This window comes from Natrix helvetica (genome assembly GCF_964273705.1).
Source record: "Natrix helvetica genome assembly, chromosome: 1".
NCBI lineage: Eukaryota > Metazoa > Chordata > Lepidosauria > Squamata > Natricidae > Natrix > Natrix helvetica.
The window spans coordinates 357,933,963-357,951,777 of NC_138548.1; the positions used below are offsets into that span (position 1 = coordinate 357,933,963).

General features: G+C 43.5%; 2 protein-coding genes across 4 annotated transcripts in view; both read left to right on the top strand.

Moving 5' to 3' along the window:
• Positions 1–775: 775 nt before the first annotated feature.
• On the top strand, positions 776–14,516 carry LOC309382369 (putative zinc finger protein 75C; the record flags this gene model as incomplete). Its single annotated transcript, XM_081933909.1, has 7 exons — positions 776–919; positions 1,862–2,418; positions 2,682–2,796; positions 2,922–3,004; positions 13,186–13,312; positions 14,087–14,291; positions 14,501–14,516. Exons 2-7 carry the CDS (start codon positions 1,921–1,923, stop codon positions 14,514–14,516), a joined length of 1,044 nt encoding a protein of 347 aa, XP_081790035.1. The 5' UTR covers positions 776–919; positions 1,862–1,920.
• Positions 10,285–17,815, top strand: part of LOC309397526 (uncharacterized protein) — a 73,450-nt gene continuing 65,919 nt past the window's right edge. For 2 of the 3 annotated variants that reach the window (XM_081963616.1, XM_081963615.1), the window contains exon 1: positions 10,294–10,444. The gene's annotated coding sequence lies outside the window, so the exon portion shown is untranslated. Of the gene's footprint in view, positions 10,445–17,815 lie in introns of all 3 variants that reach the window. The other variant, XM_081963619.1, reaches the window with a different exon arrangement.

A 17,815-nucleotide genomic window follows, 5' to 3' on the forward strand; every position in this document is an offset into this window, starting at 1 on the left:
GCAGTTGTTTAATTAGTAAGATGGTTTTTCAGAGAATCTGGCTTCTCCATTGACTATTTATTAGAAGGTCGCAGAAGGTTATGACACGACCCAGGGACTCTGTATCTGTCATAAACACGACTCAGTTGCCAAGCGTCTGAATTTTGACCACAGGACCATGGGGATGGTGCAGTGTCCATAAGTGTGAAAAATGGTCATGAATCCTTTTTTTTTTGCATTGTGATTTTGAAGGGTCACTGAATTGTTGTCAGTCGAGGACTCTCTGTGCATGGCTGGCTTGATATTCGCTTTGCCAGGCAACCCTTTACGATGACTGCTGACCTTGTTGGACCCCAGGAGTATTCTGAGTTTCAACTCCCAGAATTGTGAGCCTGAGGGAAGAGGGAGGGTTTCCCACGCATAGCCTGCCTGGATCACCTTCAGCACAGGAGGTGGGAGGAGGAGGAGGAGGTGGGAGGAGGGGATCTCCTGAGGTGCATCAGCCAAGGATTTTGTGTTTAGTTCCCAGACATTAAGAAGAGGAAGTTGTAAAACTGTATAGAATCGGCCACCTATTTGGAAAGGCAAGACTTGTGGAGAGACGCTTTCCTTCCACTCCCATGCCCATCATCCTTGGCCCCCGTGGAACCTGCTCTGGTCCTTCTGCGGCTTTGCAGGGTCCCCTGACGTAGCGCCCAGAGTCCACCAGGGGTCTCCCTCGTCAGCCCTTGGAAGGGATGGGCAGCCCCCTTCCAGAGGGAACTGAGCATGCACCTGGCTCTTTCGGGAACTCAAAAGTTCCCGGGAAAGGCTGGGAGCGTGTCTGCTTTTTCTGCGGCGTCCGATTCTTCTTCCCTCCGCTGAGAAGCTTCGGCTGAGCCAGGAGGCCGAGAGGCTGGAAGGGATTCTCTCTCGGGTGGAGATGCAGGGGAGACTCGGAGTGAGTGGGGCTGTTTCCTCTGACGCTGCTTCGCCAAGCTCCAAGGGGCGGAAAGGGGAGGGAGGGAGGGAGGGAGAGTTCGAGGTCCCATGTTCCCCTGCCACCCCGTGGAAGAAAGGGACACGCAGGGCAGCCCCGCACCTTCCCCGTTTTCTCCAGGAAGGAAATCGGGGTCGCCAGAAAGAGGGGACCCATCGACCCTCCGTTTCCTCCGGCAACCCTCTGCATGCGGGGAGAGGCTGCCTTCCCCAAACACGCAGAATGTCTTGATTCCTGGAGAATTTCCTGCAGGTTTCTCGGCCCTTTTCCAGAAGGGTTTTTCCCTCGCCTCCCCTTTCCTGGGCCCAGAGAAGCCACCGGCCAAAGTCCCCCCGGTTGCCTTTGTATGCAAGGCTGCAGTTCCGTGTGTGAAGAGTTGAGGGCAAGGCGTGTAAGGACTGGAACCCGCTTTCCTCCTTTCCTGCCTTTCCCCACGTTCTCTTTGGTGTCTCTGCCTGCAGGCAAACAAAGAACCTGTTACAAGAAGGGCCGTTCATTGGATGGTCGCTTGTTAATCCTGGCTTCTGGCATGATTTTTTTTATATTAGAGACATAATTTGGATTGTGCAAAGGGTTGTAGGCAGCAACAGAAATGATTTGATATTAATAATTAGGGAATAGAAACCCAAATCATATTTTAAATGTACTTATCCAATATTTTGATTCCTTGATAGAAGTTGAGGCAGAAGAGTCCTAGCAGACTTTCCCCAAACATAAACAAGTATATCTAATATCCCCAACCCCCCCCCCCAAAAAAAAACCCCAATTGCAGAACTTGGTGGGTTCATAAGAATATTGTTTGCATATTTCTTTGTTTGTTTATTTATGTATGGAGGAGGATGGTCAGTATTCAAATTTCCCACCATGTTGAACATTCTTGTGTTTTCCATTTCAATTCTGTAGCCGTAATTTTTTCTTTATTCCACTGGAGACCAAAGTATCTTGTGAAGGAATTGCGCTGAATGGCGTTAGGAAGTTTGGCCAGACCTCTTGTGATTAGGAAGACCTGGGCAGAGTTTGGAGTTGGATTAGAGACCAGAGAGAAGATGGAGGGACAAAGCCCAGGAGATGCAGGAGCTGGAAAAGCCCATCCAGCTGCTCAGCCTTGGAGCTGTGGGAAGAATGGGGGAAGTCCTGGGCAGAAGAGCCAAGAAGAGGAAGCCAGCAGTTCAGAGGTCCAATGTTGTGACTTCAGAAAAGTGCAGTTCCAGGAGGGGAAGAGTCCCCGAGATGTTTGCAGTCAACTTCACCACCTTTGCCGTCAGTGGCTGCAGCCGGAAAGACACACCAAGGCTCAGATGTTGGACCTGGTGCTCCTGGAGCAGTTCCTGGCTGTCCTTCCCCCAGAGATGCAGCAATGGGTGCGGGAGTGTGGAGCGGAGACCAGTTCCCAGGCGGTGTCCCTGGCCGAAGGTTTCTTGCTGACTCAGGAGACTGAGAAGATGCAAGGAGAGTTGCAGGTATGAGAAAGTAATCTTGGTAGTTCTAAAGAGAATCTTTCTGAATTTGTCAATGTTTCTATGGTAGAACTTTCTGGGATTATGAGCTGCTAAGATCTCTTCTATTATTCTTCCAGAGGATGAATTTGGGTCCATTTTTCTATTGTGGCTTTCCAGAGTAACCGATGGACTTTGGTGTATGCTAGGCTGAGTATTCAATATTGATAATTCATTTCTATCCCTCTACTCCTCCTTTCTTTCTCGTGCCACATCTTCTCCACAAGTCCTTGCAACCTATCACCGAGTATCCCCAGAGGTGCAAAGATTCACCGCAATCCAGTCAGCAGCTGCTATTCAGGGAGAGCTTCCAGGAAGGTCAAAGTCAGGACATCACACCAGGTAACATAAGGTCTTTCCATGGGATACGAAGTTTGGATATCCATCCATATGATTGTTTTGTTTGTCTTGAGTGGAATCTCTCTCTGTCTTTTAACTGTCTGCTTCTTCCATTTTCTGTCTCACAGATAATAGAAAGCTGTCCTTAGTATTTTTAGAACCACCTTCTCTTTGTGATACAGCTGAAAGAGTGGCTGAACTTCTGCCTCAGGTAAGAGGAGAAATATTGGAAAGGTCTACGAAACTTGGCATGGTTTCATTTTACTCTGTATATTTTTCAATGAGTAATATAGCTTTTTCTAAGTAAGACAAATTTTAGATCAGATCATTGAAAATTCACACTTGGCATAACCTACCTGTCCTATCTGATAAGCTTTCTCCACTCTCCCTCTTCAGGCTCAGATCTCATTGGTTAGATGTTGTCTTGATCTGAGAACTTCCTCCTGTCTCCCAGGGTCATTCTCACTAACATTACAAGCTCTTCCAACACTTTCATGAAGGTGTGGAGTAGGGGAAAGGGTTGATCCCTCAGTGGATAAAACAGTGTATTGGCAAAAAATATCAGCCCACTGTAGGAAGAATTGGAGGCAGTGACAAGTAGTGGGTTTAATACCGAACTATCAGTCGACTAGGGAAACTATGTTACTTGGTTTCACTGAAAGGCATCACAATCCTCCTAGTGTGATGAAATGTGCTTCAGTTGTTCCATCAGCCAAAAGCCATGTGATCCCATTCTGAATTCTCAAAGGATGCCCATTTTGTTCATAGGGTTTCTCTGCTTAAATTGGTGAAAGAACTGCCACATTATTCTTGGGAACCTTGTTTCCTTGTTCAGGATGTTGTGTCTTTTGAGGAAGTGGCCGTGCATTTCTCAGAGGAGGAGTGGTCTCAGCTGGATCCTGCCCAAAAAGCTCTCCATGGGGAAGTCATGCTGGAGAATTCAAGGAATCTGGCTTCTCTGGGTAAGAACCCCTGTCTGTGCTCAGAAATGTAGCAAAGGGATGGGTGGGTGGAGGGCTTAGAAATCTTTGATAGAAAGATCACTTTTTATTTATATCCTGCCTTTATGATTTTTTGCAAGTAAGTTAAGGGAGTGGACACAACCAGTACTCCTTCCTCTTCCTCTTGTCCCCCAACGATAACACTCTGATATGGTTTGGGCTGAGAGAGACCGGCCCAAAATCACCCAGACAGCATTCATGCTTAAGATAGAACTATAACTCACAGTCTCCCAGTTTCTAGCCTGGTGCTTTAACTATTGGACCAAACTGACTGAGATGTGCCCACTTGTGTTCTGAGTTTGGCATCATTCTAAGTTGAGGATGGGAAGATACTGCCAAGCAAAAGTTTTATTGACTTTGAAAGATTCTGCTCTGAAGACAGATGGAGATTTTTCACCAAAGTTAGCAGCTGGTGGGTATGTTGCTGCCCCAGCATTATACAGTGTCCAAACCCTTTTGGGAGCTTGTGGCGGAAAGATTTATCCCAGGTCCCCAAGCGGCTAAAACACACTATCGCTCAAAGATTAGATCAGGCATTTTGTCTTAGTTTCGTTGGGATGTCACCCAATTCTGATACATGAGAATTGGTGGGAGCCCAGTTCAAAATCTGTCTTTGGAAGCACCGTAGTTTGGAATCTTCATGTTTGCCACAAAAGAGCCAAAATATGTTGATGATTCTTTTGCTAAATTTCAGATTTGTTCATTTTCCTAGTTTGCTACATTTTACATTTTTCTCTTTCAAGGTTCTTATGTGCAAGTGAATAAGAATCGTAAGGAACAATGTCAACCGGTTCATCCAAAAGAGAAAAACAGGAATTTTGCGGATCAGATGCAAACAAAGATTGATGAAAAAAAACAATCACAAAATGAAATTAAAAAAAGCTTTCCTTCTGTCAATCGTCTGCTTAACCATACAATCATTGATACAGGAGAAATACCATGTAAATGTATGGTTCGTAAAAAGAGCTTTAATAAATCCGAGCATCTCATTTCCCATAAAGAGACACATTCAGAAGACAAACAATATAATTCCATGGATTGCGGAAATATCTTCTCTTGTTATGACCCTCTTAAAATCCATCAAATGAATCATACAGGAGAAAGACCCTATAAATGCATGGAGTGTGGAAAGGCCTTTATTTGTAGCACTAGTGTTGATTCCCACAAGAGAATCCACGAAGGAGAGAAACCATTTCAATGCCTGGAGTGTGGAAAGAGCTTTACTCGTATCTGTCGTATTAATTCCCACGAGAGGAGCCATACAGGAGAAAAGCGTTGTAAATGCATGGAGTGTGGAAAGAGCTTTACGAGTAACACTTACCTTAATATTCACAAGAGGATCCACACAGGAGAGAAACCATATCAATGCATGGAATGTGGAAATACCTTTATTTGTATCAGTCATCTTAATTCCCACAAGAGGATCCACACAGGAGAGAAACCATATCAATGCATGGAATGTGGAAAGACCTTTATTCGTATCAGTCATCTTAATTCCCACAAGAGGATCCACACAGGAGAAAAGCCTTATAAATGCACGGAGTGTGGAAAGAGCTTTAATTGTAGCACTAGTCTTAATTCCCACAAGAGGATCCACACAGGAGAGAAACCATATCAATGCGTGGAGTGTGGAAAGAGCTTTACTCGTCATAACAGTCTTAGTTCCCACAAGAGGATCCACACAGAAGAGAAGCTATATCAATGTCTTGAATGTGGAAAGAGTTTTAGGTGGAATTGTGATCTCACCTCTCATAAAAGGATCCACACAGGAGAGAAGCCATATAAATGTATGGAGTGTGGAAAGGGCTTTGGGAAGAATGGTAATCTTACTTCCCATAAAAGGATCCACACAGGAGGGAAGCCATATAAATGTATGGAATGTGGGAAATGTTTTAAGAAGAATTATGATCTGTCTTACCATAAAAGGAGCCATACAGGGGATAGACCATATGAATGCTTGGAATGTGGAAAAACCTTTACTTATAACAGTAGTCTTAAAAACCACAAATTGATCCACACAGGAGAGAAGCCATATGAATGTATGGAGTGTGGAAGGAACTTTACTCGTAGCAGTTATCTTAATTCCCACAAGATGATCCACACAGGAGAGAAGCCCTATCAATGTATAGAGTGTGGAAAGGGCTTTAGGAATAATTATCGTCTTACGTCCCATGAAATGATCCATAGAAGGGAAAAAAACCCTATGAATGAATGGAGTGTGGAAAAAGCTTTCCAGGAAGATTCACTCTTGCTTGCCATTGAAAGATTCACAAATGGGAGAAGCCATATCAATACAGGTGATGAAAATAACTGAATTCAGATATACTGGGTGAGACGGTGACTAGAGATAATCAATAAGACAGAAAGTATTATTTAGTATAATCCAGTTGTGTCACTGGTTCTGCAACCCAACAAGACAGACACAGATTTCAGAGGATAATTAGATCTGCAGAAAAAACATTTATTACCAACCTGCCTTCCATTGAAGACCCGTACAATGCACGAGTCAAAAAGAGGGCTGTGAAAATATCTACTGAGCCGTCACATCATGGGCATAAACTGTTTCCACTCCTACCCTCAAAACGACGCTGAAGTGCACTGTACCCCAGAAAAACTACAGACAAGGACAGTTTTTTTCCACATGCCATCACTCTGCTAAACATAATTCCCTCAACACTGTCAAACTATTTACTAAGCCTGCACTACTATTAATCCTCTCATTTTTCCTATCACTCATCTCCTCCCACTTATGACTGTATGACTGTAACTTTGTTGCTTGTATCTTTATGATTTATATTGATTGATTCCTAATATGATTTGATTCTGATTTGTACCCTATGACTATCATTAAATCTTATGATTCTTGACAATTGTATCTTTTATGTACCATGAGAGCATATGTACCAAAACAAATTCCTTGTGTGTCCAATCCCACTTGGCCAATAAAGAATTCTGTTCTGTTTTATTCTATTCTATTCTATTCTATTCTATTCTATAAACCTGAACACGTTTATATTCTATGGAAGAAGGTTCAGATGAAGAGCTCTGAAAAGGAGCCTCAACTGTAGGAAGTCCTATAAATACATATGCAAAGGTTTTTCTCCAGTGAAGGTGCCAAATTCTCTTTTCCTGTGGAATGACAAAGCCCCAGACAAAAGCTAACATTGATTTTTTTTTTGCTATATGTACCTGTAGCCTTAGATTAAATTAAAGAAGTAAAGTTGGTGTGATTGTTTAACAGGTGGTTGATATATCTCAAAGGAAAAGGGGAATTCAAAGTATTCTGGCATCAGAAGCTGTCGAGCATCAACTGAGGAAAGGGACTTTCAAAAACCGCAGAGCCTGAAATAAAGTTAGGGCAATCGCTGCAGGAATTGGCGGTAGAGATCTGCTACATTAGGATGTGATGCAATTCACTAAGGAATTACTACTACTTTGGGTTTGGGAATCTCACTAGCTTGAAATCATTTCTTCAAAAGTGGGCTTAGCAATATGCTTTAAGATCTGTGAGGTAGCCAGAAAGGATTGGCTAACTCTTTTGTAAGGCTATTGTACTACTATTCATACTCTGTTGTAAGGTTGTATTAATAGAATTGGGCAAGTCTGAAAGTAGAAATCTGCCATTTCTTAAAGTTGCTTCTAACAGAGAGGTAGCGCATATGCATTGAATAAATAATAATAATAATAATAATTTAAATTTATTAGCCGCTCCCTTTCCGAAAAGGACTCGGGGCGGCGTACAATGGAGTAAAAAACATATAACATTTACATAAATCCATGACATACATAAGTACAAAGACACACATGTTCGGAGGAGGTTAACAGATACAATACATAGACAATTAAAAACCATTAAAATACCCTAATTACAAAACCCCATGTACAATCCAAATTCAAAATGTTAAAAAACAGACAGTCAGGAGGAGTACGGGAAAATTACGGTTGAGCCAGGCCAGATAGTTGGAAGAGGTGGGTTTTCAGTTGTACACGGAAGGAGCGGAGATCGGAAGTAATCCTGATGTCCCGGGGGAGGTCATTCCACAGGGCTGGGCCCATCACAGAGAAGGCTCTGCTCCTGGGTGTCGCCCCCCGACACTGTTTGGCGGTCGGCACCCGGAGAAGTCCCTCTCTGTGAGAGCGGATTGGTCGTAGAATAAAACAATAACAGTCTGATACATCAGTGCTCATTGTTTTTAAGATTCCTTCCTTGCCAGTTATGCAACTGCCGACTCCATCTTTTATTCAATATTACCCTAAGTAGCATCTATTCTCCTTGTCCCTCAAAGGGATTTCCACAAACCTTTACAAGTTCCTTGTGCTGTGGAAATATCTATTCCTTTCAATCTACTAGCTTTGTCCAAAGGCAGTAGCTACCAAGGAAGGTTCTTCTAGAGGAAAATGACTCACTAGCCAAGCATTCAAGAAGAACCTAGATGAGTCATAGAGAGATTTTATAGGACTCCATGAAATACAGAATACATACGGGAGAATATTTGAAGTTTAGGGTTGGGATGAGGGATACTTTGTGGTCTCGGAGCTTGGTTGTTTTGCCATTTTGGGGCTATTTGGCTGTTATTGGCCGATTTCTTGGCCTGTTTTGGGCCTAATGTTCCAGCCAATTTTCACCCATTTTGGACCTAGTTTTCAGCTCTTTTTAGGCCCATTTTTAGGCTGTTTTGGGCCCATTTTTCAGCCGGTATCGGGGGTTTTTCGGCTCGTTTTTCAGCCATTTTGAGCTCCATTTTTCGCCCTATTCTATAGCTCTGTTTGCGGCATTTTTTCCGCCCTGTTTTGGGCTTGTTTTTCAGGCCATTTTAGGCCTCTCTTTCAGGCCATTTCGGACCCATTTTTCAGCCATTTTGAGCATTTTTTCCAGCCTGTTTCCACCATTTTGAGTTTTACCCCATTGTTCTCCCTGTTTTGGGCCTTTTTTCAGTCTGTTCTGGGCCACTTTTTCAGCCTGTTTTTTGGCCATTTTGGCCCATTGTTTGACCTGTTTTCAGTCTGTTTTTTAGCCATTTTTCAAGGCAGTTTTGTCCTGTTTTGGGATCAAAATGGCCCATTTTATTCCGTTTTGGCCCATTTTGGGCTAGTTTTTCAGGCTCTTTTAGGCCAGTAGAGTGCTGCAGGAAGCCATGGAGGGTAAAAATGAGGCACAGGTGGCAGAGGCGGTCTGTTTTAGAGGTTTTGGCACCGTGGGCGAATCATTTCAAATTTCCAGGCTGGCACCGCTGGCTGGATTTAAGCATCCCACGGGTGTTGAGTTTGACACCCCTGTTGTAGATGATTCTTGTTTTTTGGGAGCATCTTAGAAACCACAACAATCAGACAGCAATGTTACCTTTATTGGTTCCAGTAAGTGCCATGAATACTTAAAAGGCCAATTCCCAAACAAACCACATAACTTAACCATGAGACCCTTTGTTTCAGCCAGAACAACTTTTCCTGTGCCTTCTCTTATGTCAGTGATCTCCCCAGCAAGGCCCACTTTGTGTCTGCCTTCTGTGGCCATTCCCTTCTTTTGCAGGCTCCAGAGAAAAGGAAAAGAATAGACATAGTCCTCTACTTACGACCAGAATTGAACACAAAATTTCTATTGCTAGAGGAGAAGGTTGTTAAGTGAATTTTTCCCCATTTCAGGATTTTTATTGCCCCAGTTGTTAAGTGAATCACTGCAGTTGTTAAATTAGTAAGATGGTTTTTCAGAGAATCTGGCTTCTCCATTGTTTTTATTAGAAGATCGCAAAGGGTATTGACACGACCATGGGTCACTGTAACTTCATAAACACAACTCAGTTGCCAAGCGTCTGAATTTTGACCACAGGACCATGGGGATGGTGCAACCTCCGTAAGTGTGAAAAATGGTCATGAATCTTTTTTTTTTCATTGTGATTTTCAATGGTCACTGAATTATTGCCAGTCGAGGACTCTCTGTGCATGGCTGGCTTGATATTCGCTTTGCCAGGCAACCCTTTACGATGACTGCTGACCTTGTTGGACCCCTGGAGTATTCTGAGTTTCAACTCCCAGAATTGTGAGCCTGAGGGAAGAGGGAGGGTTTCCCACGCATAGCCTGCCTGGATCACCTTCAGCACAGGAGGAGGAGGAGGAAGTGGGAGGAGGAGGGGATCTCCTGAGGTGCATCAGCCAAGGATTTTGCCAGTTTCTGACTCTGATCTTCAAGAAAAGGAGCTTCAAGTATGATTTCCTCAATGCCCACAAACCACACATAGTTCCCAGACATTAAGAAGAGGAAGTTGTAAAACTGTATAGAATCGGCCACCTATTTGGAAAGTCAAGACTTGTGGAGAGACGCTTTCCTTCCACTCCCATGCCCATCATCCTTGGCCCCCGTGGAATCTGCTTTGGTGTTCTGCTCCTTTGCGGGATCCCCTGTCGTAGCGCCCAGAGTCCACCAGGGGTCTCCCTCGTCAGCCCTTGGAAGGGATGGGCAGCCCCCTTCCAGAGGGAACTGAGCATGCGCCTGGCTCTTTCGGGAACTCAAAACTTCCCGGCAAAGGCTGGGAGCGTGTCTGCTTTTTCTGCGGCGTCCGATTCTTCTTCCCTCCGCTGAGAAGCTTCGGCTGAGCCAGGAGGCCGAGAGGCTGGAAGGGATTCTCTCTCGGGTGGAGATCCAGGCGAGACTCGGAGTGAGCGGGACTCTTTCCTCTGACGCTGGAGGGGAGCCTGGAGCACGCAAAGCTTCGCCAAGCTCCAAGGGGCGGAAAGGGGAGGGAGGGAGGGAGAGTTCGAGGTCCCATGTTCCCCTGCCACCCCGTGGAAGAAAGGGACACGCAGGGCAGCCCCGCACCTGCCCCGTTTTCTCCAGGAAGGAAATCGGGGTCGCCAGAAAGAGGGGACCCATCGACCCTCCGTTTCCTCCGGCAACCCTCTGCATGCGGGGAGAGGGAGAGGCTGCTTTCCCCAAACACGCAGAATGTCTTGATTCCTGGAGAATTTCCTGCAGGTTTCTCGGCCCTTTTCCAGAAGGGTTTTTCCCTCGCCTCCCCTTTCCTGGGCCCAGAGAAGCCACCGGCCAAAGTCCCCCCGGTTGCCTTTGTATGCAAGGCTGCAGTTCCGTGTGTGAAGAGTTGAGGGCAAGGCGTGTAAGGACTGGAACCCGCTTTCCTCCTTTCCTGCCTTTCCCCACGTTCTCTTTGGCGTCTCTGCCTGCAGGCAAACAAAGAACCTGTTACAAGAAGGGCCATGCATTGGATGGTGGCTTGTTAATTCTGGCTTCTGGCGTAATTCTTTTTTTTACTAGAGACATAATTTGGATTGTACAAAGGGTTGTAGGCAGCAACAGAAATGATTTGATATTAATAATTAGGGAATAGAAACCCAAATCATATTTTAAATGTACTTATCCAATATTTTGATTCCTTGATAAAAGTTGAGGCAAAAGATTCTAGCAAACTTTCCCTAAACATAAACAAGTATATCTAATATCCCCCCCCCCCCCCAAAAAAAACCCAATTGCAGAACTTGGTTGGTTCATAGGAATATTGTTTGCATGTTTCTTTGTTTATTTATGTATGGAGGAGGATGCTCAGTATTCAAATTTCCCACCATGTTGACCATCCTTGTGTTTTCCATTTCAATTCTGTAGCCGTAATTTTTTCTTGATTCCATTGGAGACCAAAGTATCTTGTGAAGGAATTGGGCTGAATGGTGTTAGGAGCTTTGGCCAGACCTCTTGTGATTAGGAAGACCTGGGGAGAGTTTGGAGGTGGACTAGAGACCAGAGAGAAGATGGAGGGACAAAGCCCAGGAAATGCAGGAGCTGGAAAAGCCCATCCAGCTGCTCAGCCTTGGAGCTGTGGGAAGAATGGGGCAAGTCCTGGGCAGAAGAACCAAGAAGAGGAAGCCAGCAGTTCAGAGGTCCAATGTTGTGACTTCAGAAAAGTGCAGTTCCAGGAGGGGAAGAGTCCCCGAGAAGTTTGCAGTCAGCTTCACCACCTTTGCCGTCAGTGGCTGCAGCCGGAAAGACACACCAAGGCTCAGATGTTGGACCTGGTGCTCCTGGAGCAGTTCCTGTCTGTCCTTCCCCCAGAGATGGAGCAATGGGTGCGGGAGTGTGGAGCGGAGACCAGTTCCCAGGCGGTGTCCCTGGCCGAAGGCTTCTTGCTGACTCAGGAGACTGAGAAGATGCAAGGAGAGTTGCAGGTATGAGAATGTAATCTTGGTAGTTTTAAAGAGAATCTTTCTGAATTTGTCAATGCCTCTCTGGCAGAACTTTCTGGGATTATGAGCTGCAAAGATATCTTGTTCCATTCTTCCAGACGATGAATTTGGGTCCATTTTTCTATTGTGGCTTTCCAGAGTAACCGATGGACTTTGGTGCATACTAGGCTGAGTATTCAATATTGATAATTCATTTCTATCCCTCTACTCCTCCTTTCTTTCTCGTGCCACATCTTCTCCACAAGTCCTTGCAACCTATCACCGAGTATCCCCAGAGGTGCAAAGATTCACCGCAATCCGGTCAGAAGCTGCTATTCAGGGAGAGCTTCCAGGAAGGTCAAAGTCAGGACATCAAACCAGGTAACATAAGGTCTTTCCATGGGATACGAAGTTTTAACATCCAGCCACATGATTGTTTTGTTCATCTTGAGTGGAATCTCTCTCTCCCTCTTTTACAGTCTGCTTCTACCATTTTTTGTCTCACAGGTAATCGAAAGCTGTCCTTAGTATTTTTAGAACCACCTTCTCTTTGTGATAGAACTGAAAGAGTGGCTGAACTTCTGCGTCAGGTAAGAGGAGAAATATTGGAAAGGTCTACAAAACGTGCAATGGTTTCATTTCATTTTATTCTGTATAATTATCATGGAATTTTTGTTTCCAAGGAAGATACATTTTAAACCAGATGTTTGAAAATTCACACCCAGCTTAACCTACCTGTCTCTTCAGATAAGATTTCTCCACCCTCCTGCTTCAGGCTCAGATCTCATTGGTCAGATGTTGTCTTGTCCTGAGGTCTTCCTCCTGTCTCCCAGGGTTATTCTCACTACCATTACAAGCTCTTCCAACACTTTCATGAAGGTGTGGAGTAGGGGAAAGGGTTGATCCCTCAGTGGATAAAGCAGTCTATTGGCAAAAATATCAGATGGATTTTCCCTGTGTTTCCTTCTGCCCACTCTAGGAAGAATTGGAACCAGTGATAAGTAGTGGGTTTAATACCCAACTATCAGTCGACCTAGGAAACTATTTTAATTGGTTTCACTGAAAGGCATCACAATCTTCCCAGTGTGATGAAATGTGCTTCAGTTGTTCCATCAGCCAAAAGCCGTGTGATCCCATTCTGAATTCTGCAAAGAATGCCCATTTTATTCATAGGGTTTCTCTGCTTGAACAGCCACATTATTCTTGGTAAACTTGTTTCCTTGTTCAGGATGTTGTGTCTTTTGAGGAAGTGGCCGTGTATTTCTCTGAGGAGGAGTGGTCTCAGCTGGATCCTGCCCAAAAAGCTCTCCATGGGGAAGTCATGCTGGACAATTCAAGGAATCTGGCTTCTCTGGGTAAGAACCCCTGTCTGTGCTCAGAAATGTAGCAAAGGGATGGGTGGGTGGAGGGCTTAGAAATTTTTGATAGAAAGATCAATTTTTATTTATATCCTGCCTTTATTATTTTTGCAAGTAAGTTAAGGGAGTGGACACAACCAGTACTCCTTCCTCTTCCTCTTGTCCCCCAACGATAACACTCTGATATGGTTTTGGCTGAGAGAGACCGGTCCAAAATCACTCAGACAGCATTCATACTTAAGATAGAACTAGAACTCACAGTCTCCCAGTTGCTAGCCTGGTGCTTTAACCATTGGACAAACTGACTGAGATGTGCCCACTTGTGTTCTGCGTTTGGCATCATTCTAAGTGGAGGATGAGAAGCTATTACCAGCCAGAAATTTTATTGAGTTTCAAAGATTCTGCTCTGCAGAGATTTTGCAATGAAGTTGGGGAACTGGTGGGTGTGTTGCTGCCCCAGCATTATACAGTGTCCAAACCCTTTTGGGAGCTTGTGGCGGAAAGAATTATCCCAGGTCCCTAAGCGGCTTAAAACACACTATCGCTCAAAGATTAGTTCAGGCATTTTGTCCTAGTTTCGTTGGGATGTCACCCAATTCTGATACATGAGAATTGGTGGGATCCCATTTCAAAATCTGTCTTTGGAAGCACCGTAGTTTGGAATCTTCATGTTTGCCACAAAAGAGCCAAAATATATTGATGATTCTTTTGCTAAATTTCAGATTTGTACATTTTCCTATTTTGCTACATTTTTCATTTTTCTCTTTCAAGGCTATAATGAGCAAGTGAATAAGAATAGTAAGGAAGAATGTCAACCGGTCCATCCAAAAGAGAAAAACAGGAATTTTGCCGATCAGATGCAAACAAAGATTGATGGAAAAAACCACTTTACGAGTAACACTTATTTTAGTATTCACAAGAGGATCCACACAGGAGAGAAACCATATCAATGCATGGAGTGTCGAAAGAGCTTTAGGTGGAATTGTGCTCTCACCTCCCATAAAAGGATCCACACAGGAGAGAAGCCATATCAATGCATGGAGTGTGGAAAGAGCTTTAGGTGGAATTGTGCTCTCACCTCCCATAAAAGGATCCACACAGGAGAGAAGCCATATAAATGTCTTGAATGTGGAAAGAGTTTTAGGTGGAATTGTGATTTTACTTCCCATAAATGGATCCACACAGGAGAGAAGCCATATGAATGTATGGAATGTGGGAAATGTTTTAAGAAGAATTATGATCTGGCTTACCATAAAAGGAGCCATACAGGGGATAAACCATATCAATGTATGGAGTGTGGAAAGTCTTTTACTTTGAACAGTAATCTTAAAAACCACAAGATGATACACACAGGAGAGAAGCCATATCAATGTCTTGAATGTGGAAAGAGTTTTAGGTGGAATTGTGATCTTACTTCCCATAAAAGGATCCACACAGGAGAGAAGCCATATAAATGTATGGAATGTGGGAAATGTTTTAAGAAGAATTATGATCTGGCTAACCATAAAAGGAGCCATACAGGGGATAGACCATATGAATGCTTGGAATGTGGAAAAACTTTTTCTCGTAACAGTAGTCTTAAAAACCACAAATTGATCCACACTGGAGAGAAACCATATCAATGCATGGAGTGTGGAAGGACCTTTACTCGTAGCAGTTATCTTAATTCCCACAAGATGATCCACACAGGAGAGAAGCCCTATCAATGTATAGAGTGTGGAAAGGGCTTTAGGAATAATTATCGTCTTACGTCCCATGAAATGATCCATACAAGGGAAAAAAACCCTATGAATGAATGGAGTGTGGAAAAAGCTTTCCAGGAAGATTCACTCTTGCTTGCCATTGAAAGATTGACAAATGGGAGAAGCCATATCAATAAAGGTGATGAAAATAACTGAATTCAGATATAGTGGGTGAGACGGTGACTAGAGATAATCAATAAGACAGAAAGTATTATTTAGTCTAAATCCAGTCGTGTCACTGGTTCTGCAACCCAACAAGACAGACACAGACTTCAGAGGATAATTAAATCTGCAGAAAAAACATTTATTACCAACTTGCCTTCCATGGAAGACCTGTACAATGCATGAGTGAAAAAGAGGGCTGTGAAAATATCTACTGAGCCGTCACATCATGGGCATAAACTGTTTCCATTGCTACCCTCAAAACGATGAAGCGCACTGTACCCCAGAACAACTACAGACAAGGACAGTTTTTTTCCACAGGCCATCTCTCTGCTAAACATAATTCCCTCAATACTATCAAACTATTTACTAAGTCTGCACTACTATTAATCCTCTCATTTTTCCTATCACCCATCTCCTCCACTTATGACTGTATGACAGTAACTTTGTTGCTTGTATCTTTATGATTTATATTGATTGATTCCTAATATGATTTGATTGCTGATTTGTACCCTTTGACTATCATTAAATCTTATGATTCTTGACAAATGTATCTTTTATGTACCATGAGAGCATATTTACCAAAACAAATTCCTTGTGTGTCCAATCCCACTTGGCCAATAAAGAATTCTATTCTGTTCTGTTCTATTCTATAAACCTGAACACGTTTATATTCTGTGGATGAAGGTTCAGATGAAGAGCTCTGAAAAGGAGCCTCAACTGTAGGAAGTCCTATAAATACATATGCAAAGGTTTTTCTCCAGTGAAGGTGCCAAATTCTCTTTTCCTATGGAATGAGAAAGTCCCAGACAAAAGCTAAAATTGATTTTTTTTTTTTGCTATATGTCCACCTGTAGCCTTAGATTAAATTAAAGAAGTAAAGTTGGTTTGACTGTTTAACAGGCGGTCGATATATCCCAAAGGAAAAGGGGAATTCAAAGTATTCTGGCATCAGAAGCTGTCGAGCATCAACTGAGGAAAGGGACTTTCGAAAACCGCAGAGCCTGAAATAAAGTTAGGGGAATCGCTGCAGGAATTGGCGGTAGAGATCTGCTACATTGGGATGTGCTTCAAATTTACTAAGGAATTACTATTACTTTGGGTTTGGGAATCTCACTCCAGCTTGAAATCATTTATTCAAAAGTGGGCTTAGCAATATGCTTTAAGATCTCTGAGGTAGCCAGAAAGGATTGGCTAACTCTTTTGTAAGGCTATTGTACTACTACTATTCATACTCTGTTGTAAGGTTGTATTAATAGTATTGGGCAAGTCTGAAAGTAGAAATCTGCCATTTCTTAAAGTTGCTTCTAACAGAGAGGCAGGGCATATGCATTGAATAAATAATAAAAAATAACGGTCTGATACATCAGTGCACATTGTTTTTAAGATTCCTTCCTTGCCAGTTATGCAACTGCCGATTCCATCTTTTATTCGATATTACCCTGAGTAGCATCTATTCTCCTTGTTCCTCAAAGGGATTTCCACAAACCTTTACAAGCTCCCTGTGCTGTGGAAATATCTATTCCTTTCAATCTACTAGCTTTGTCCAAAGGCAGTAGCTACCAAGGAAGGTTCTTCTAGAGGAAAATGACTCACTAGCCAAGCATTCAAGAAGAACCTAGATGAGTCAAAGACAGATTTTATAGGACTCCATGAAATACAGAATACATACGGGAGAATATTTGAAGTTTAGGGTTGGGATGAGGGATACTTTGTGGTCTCGGAGCTTGGTTGTTTTGCCATTTTGGGGCTGTTATTTGGCTGTTATTGGCCGATTTCTTGGCCTGTTTTGGGCCTAATGTTCCAGCCAATTTTCACCCATTTTGGACCTAGTTTTCAGCTCTTTTTAGGCCCATTTTTTTGGCTGTTTTGGGCTCATTTTTCAGCCGGTATCGGGTTTTTTTTGGCTCGTTTTTCAGCCATTTTGAGCTCCATTGTTCGCCCTATTCTATAGCTGTTTGCGGCATTTTTTCCGCCCTGTTTTGGGCTTGTTTTTCAGGCCATTTTAGGCCTCTCTTTCAGGCCATTTCGGACCCATATTTCAGCCATTTTGAGCGTTTTTTCCAGCCTGTTTCCACCATTTTGAGTTTTACCCCATTGTTCTCCCTGTTTTGGGCCTTTTTTCAGTCTGTTCTGGGCCACTTTTTTTTCAGCCTGTTTTTTGGCCATTTTGGCCCATTGTTTGACCTGTTTTCAGTCTGTTTTTCAGCCATTTTTCAAGGCATTTGTGTCCTGTTTTGGGATCAAAATGGCCCATTTTAGGCTAGTTTTTCAGGCTCTTTTAGGCCAGTAGAGTGCTGCAGGAAGCCCTGGAGGGTAAAAATGAGGCACAGGTGGCAGAGGCGGCCTGTTTTAGATGTTTTGGCACCGTGGGCGAATCATTTCAAATGTCCAGGCTGGCACCGCCGGCTGGATTTAAGCATCCCGCGGGTGTTGAGTTTGACACCCCTGTTGTAGATGATTCTTGTTTTTTGGGAGCATCTTAGAAACCACAAAAATCAGACAGCAATGTTACCTTTATTGATTCCAGTAAGTGCCATGAATACTGAAAGGGACGATTCCCAAACAAACCACCTAACTTAACCATGAGACCCTT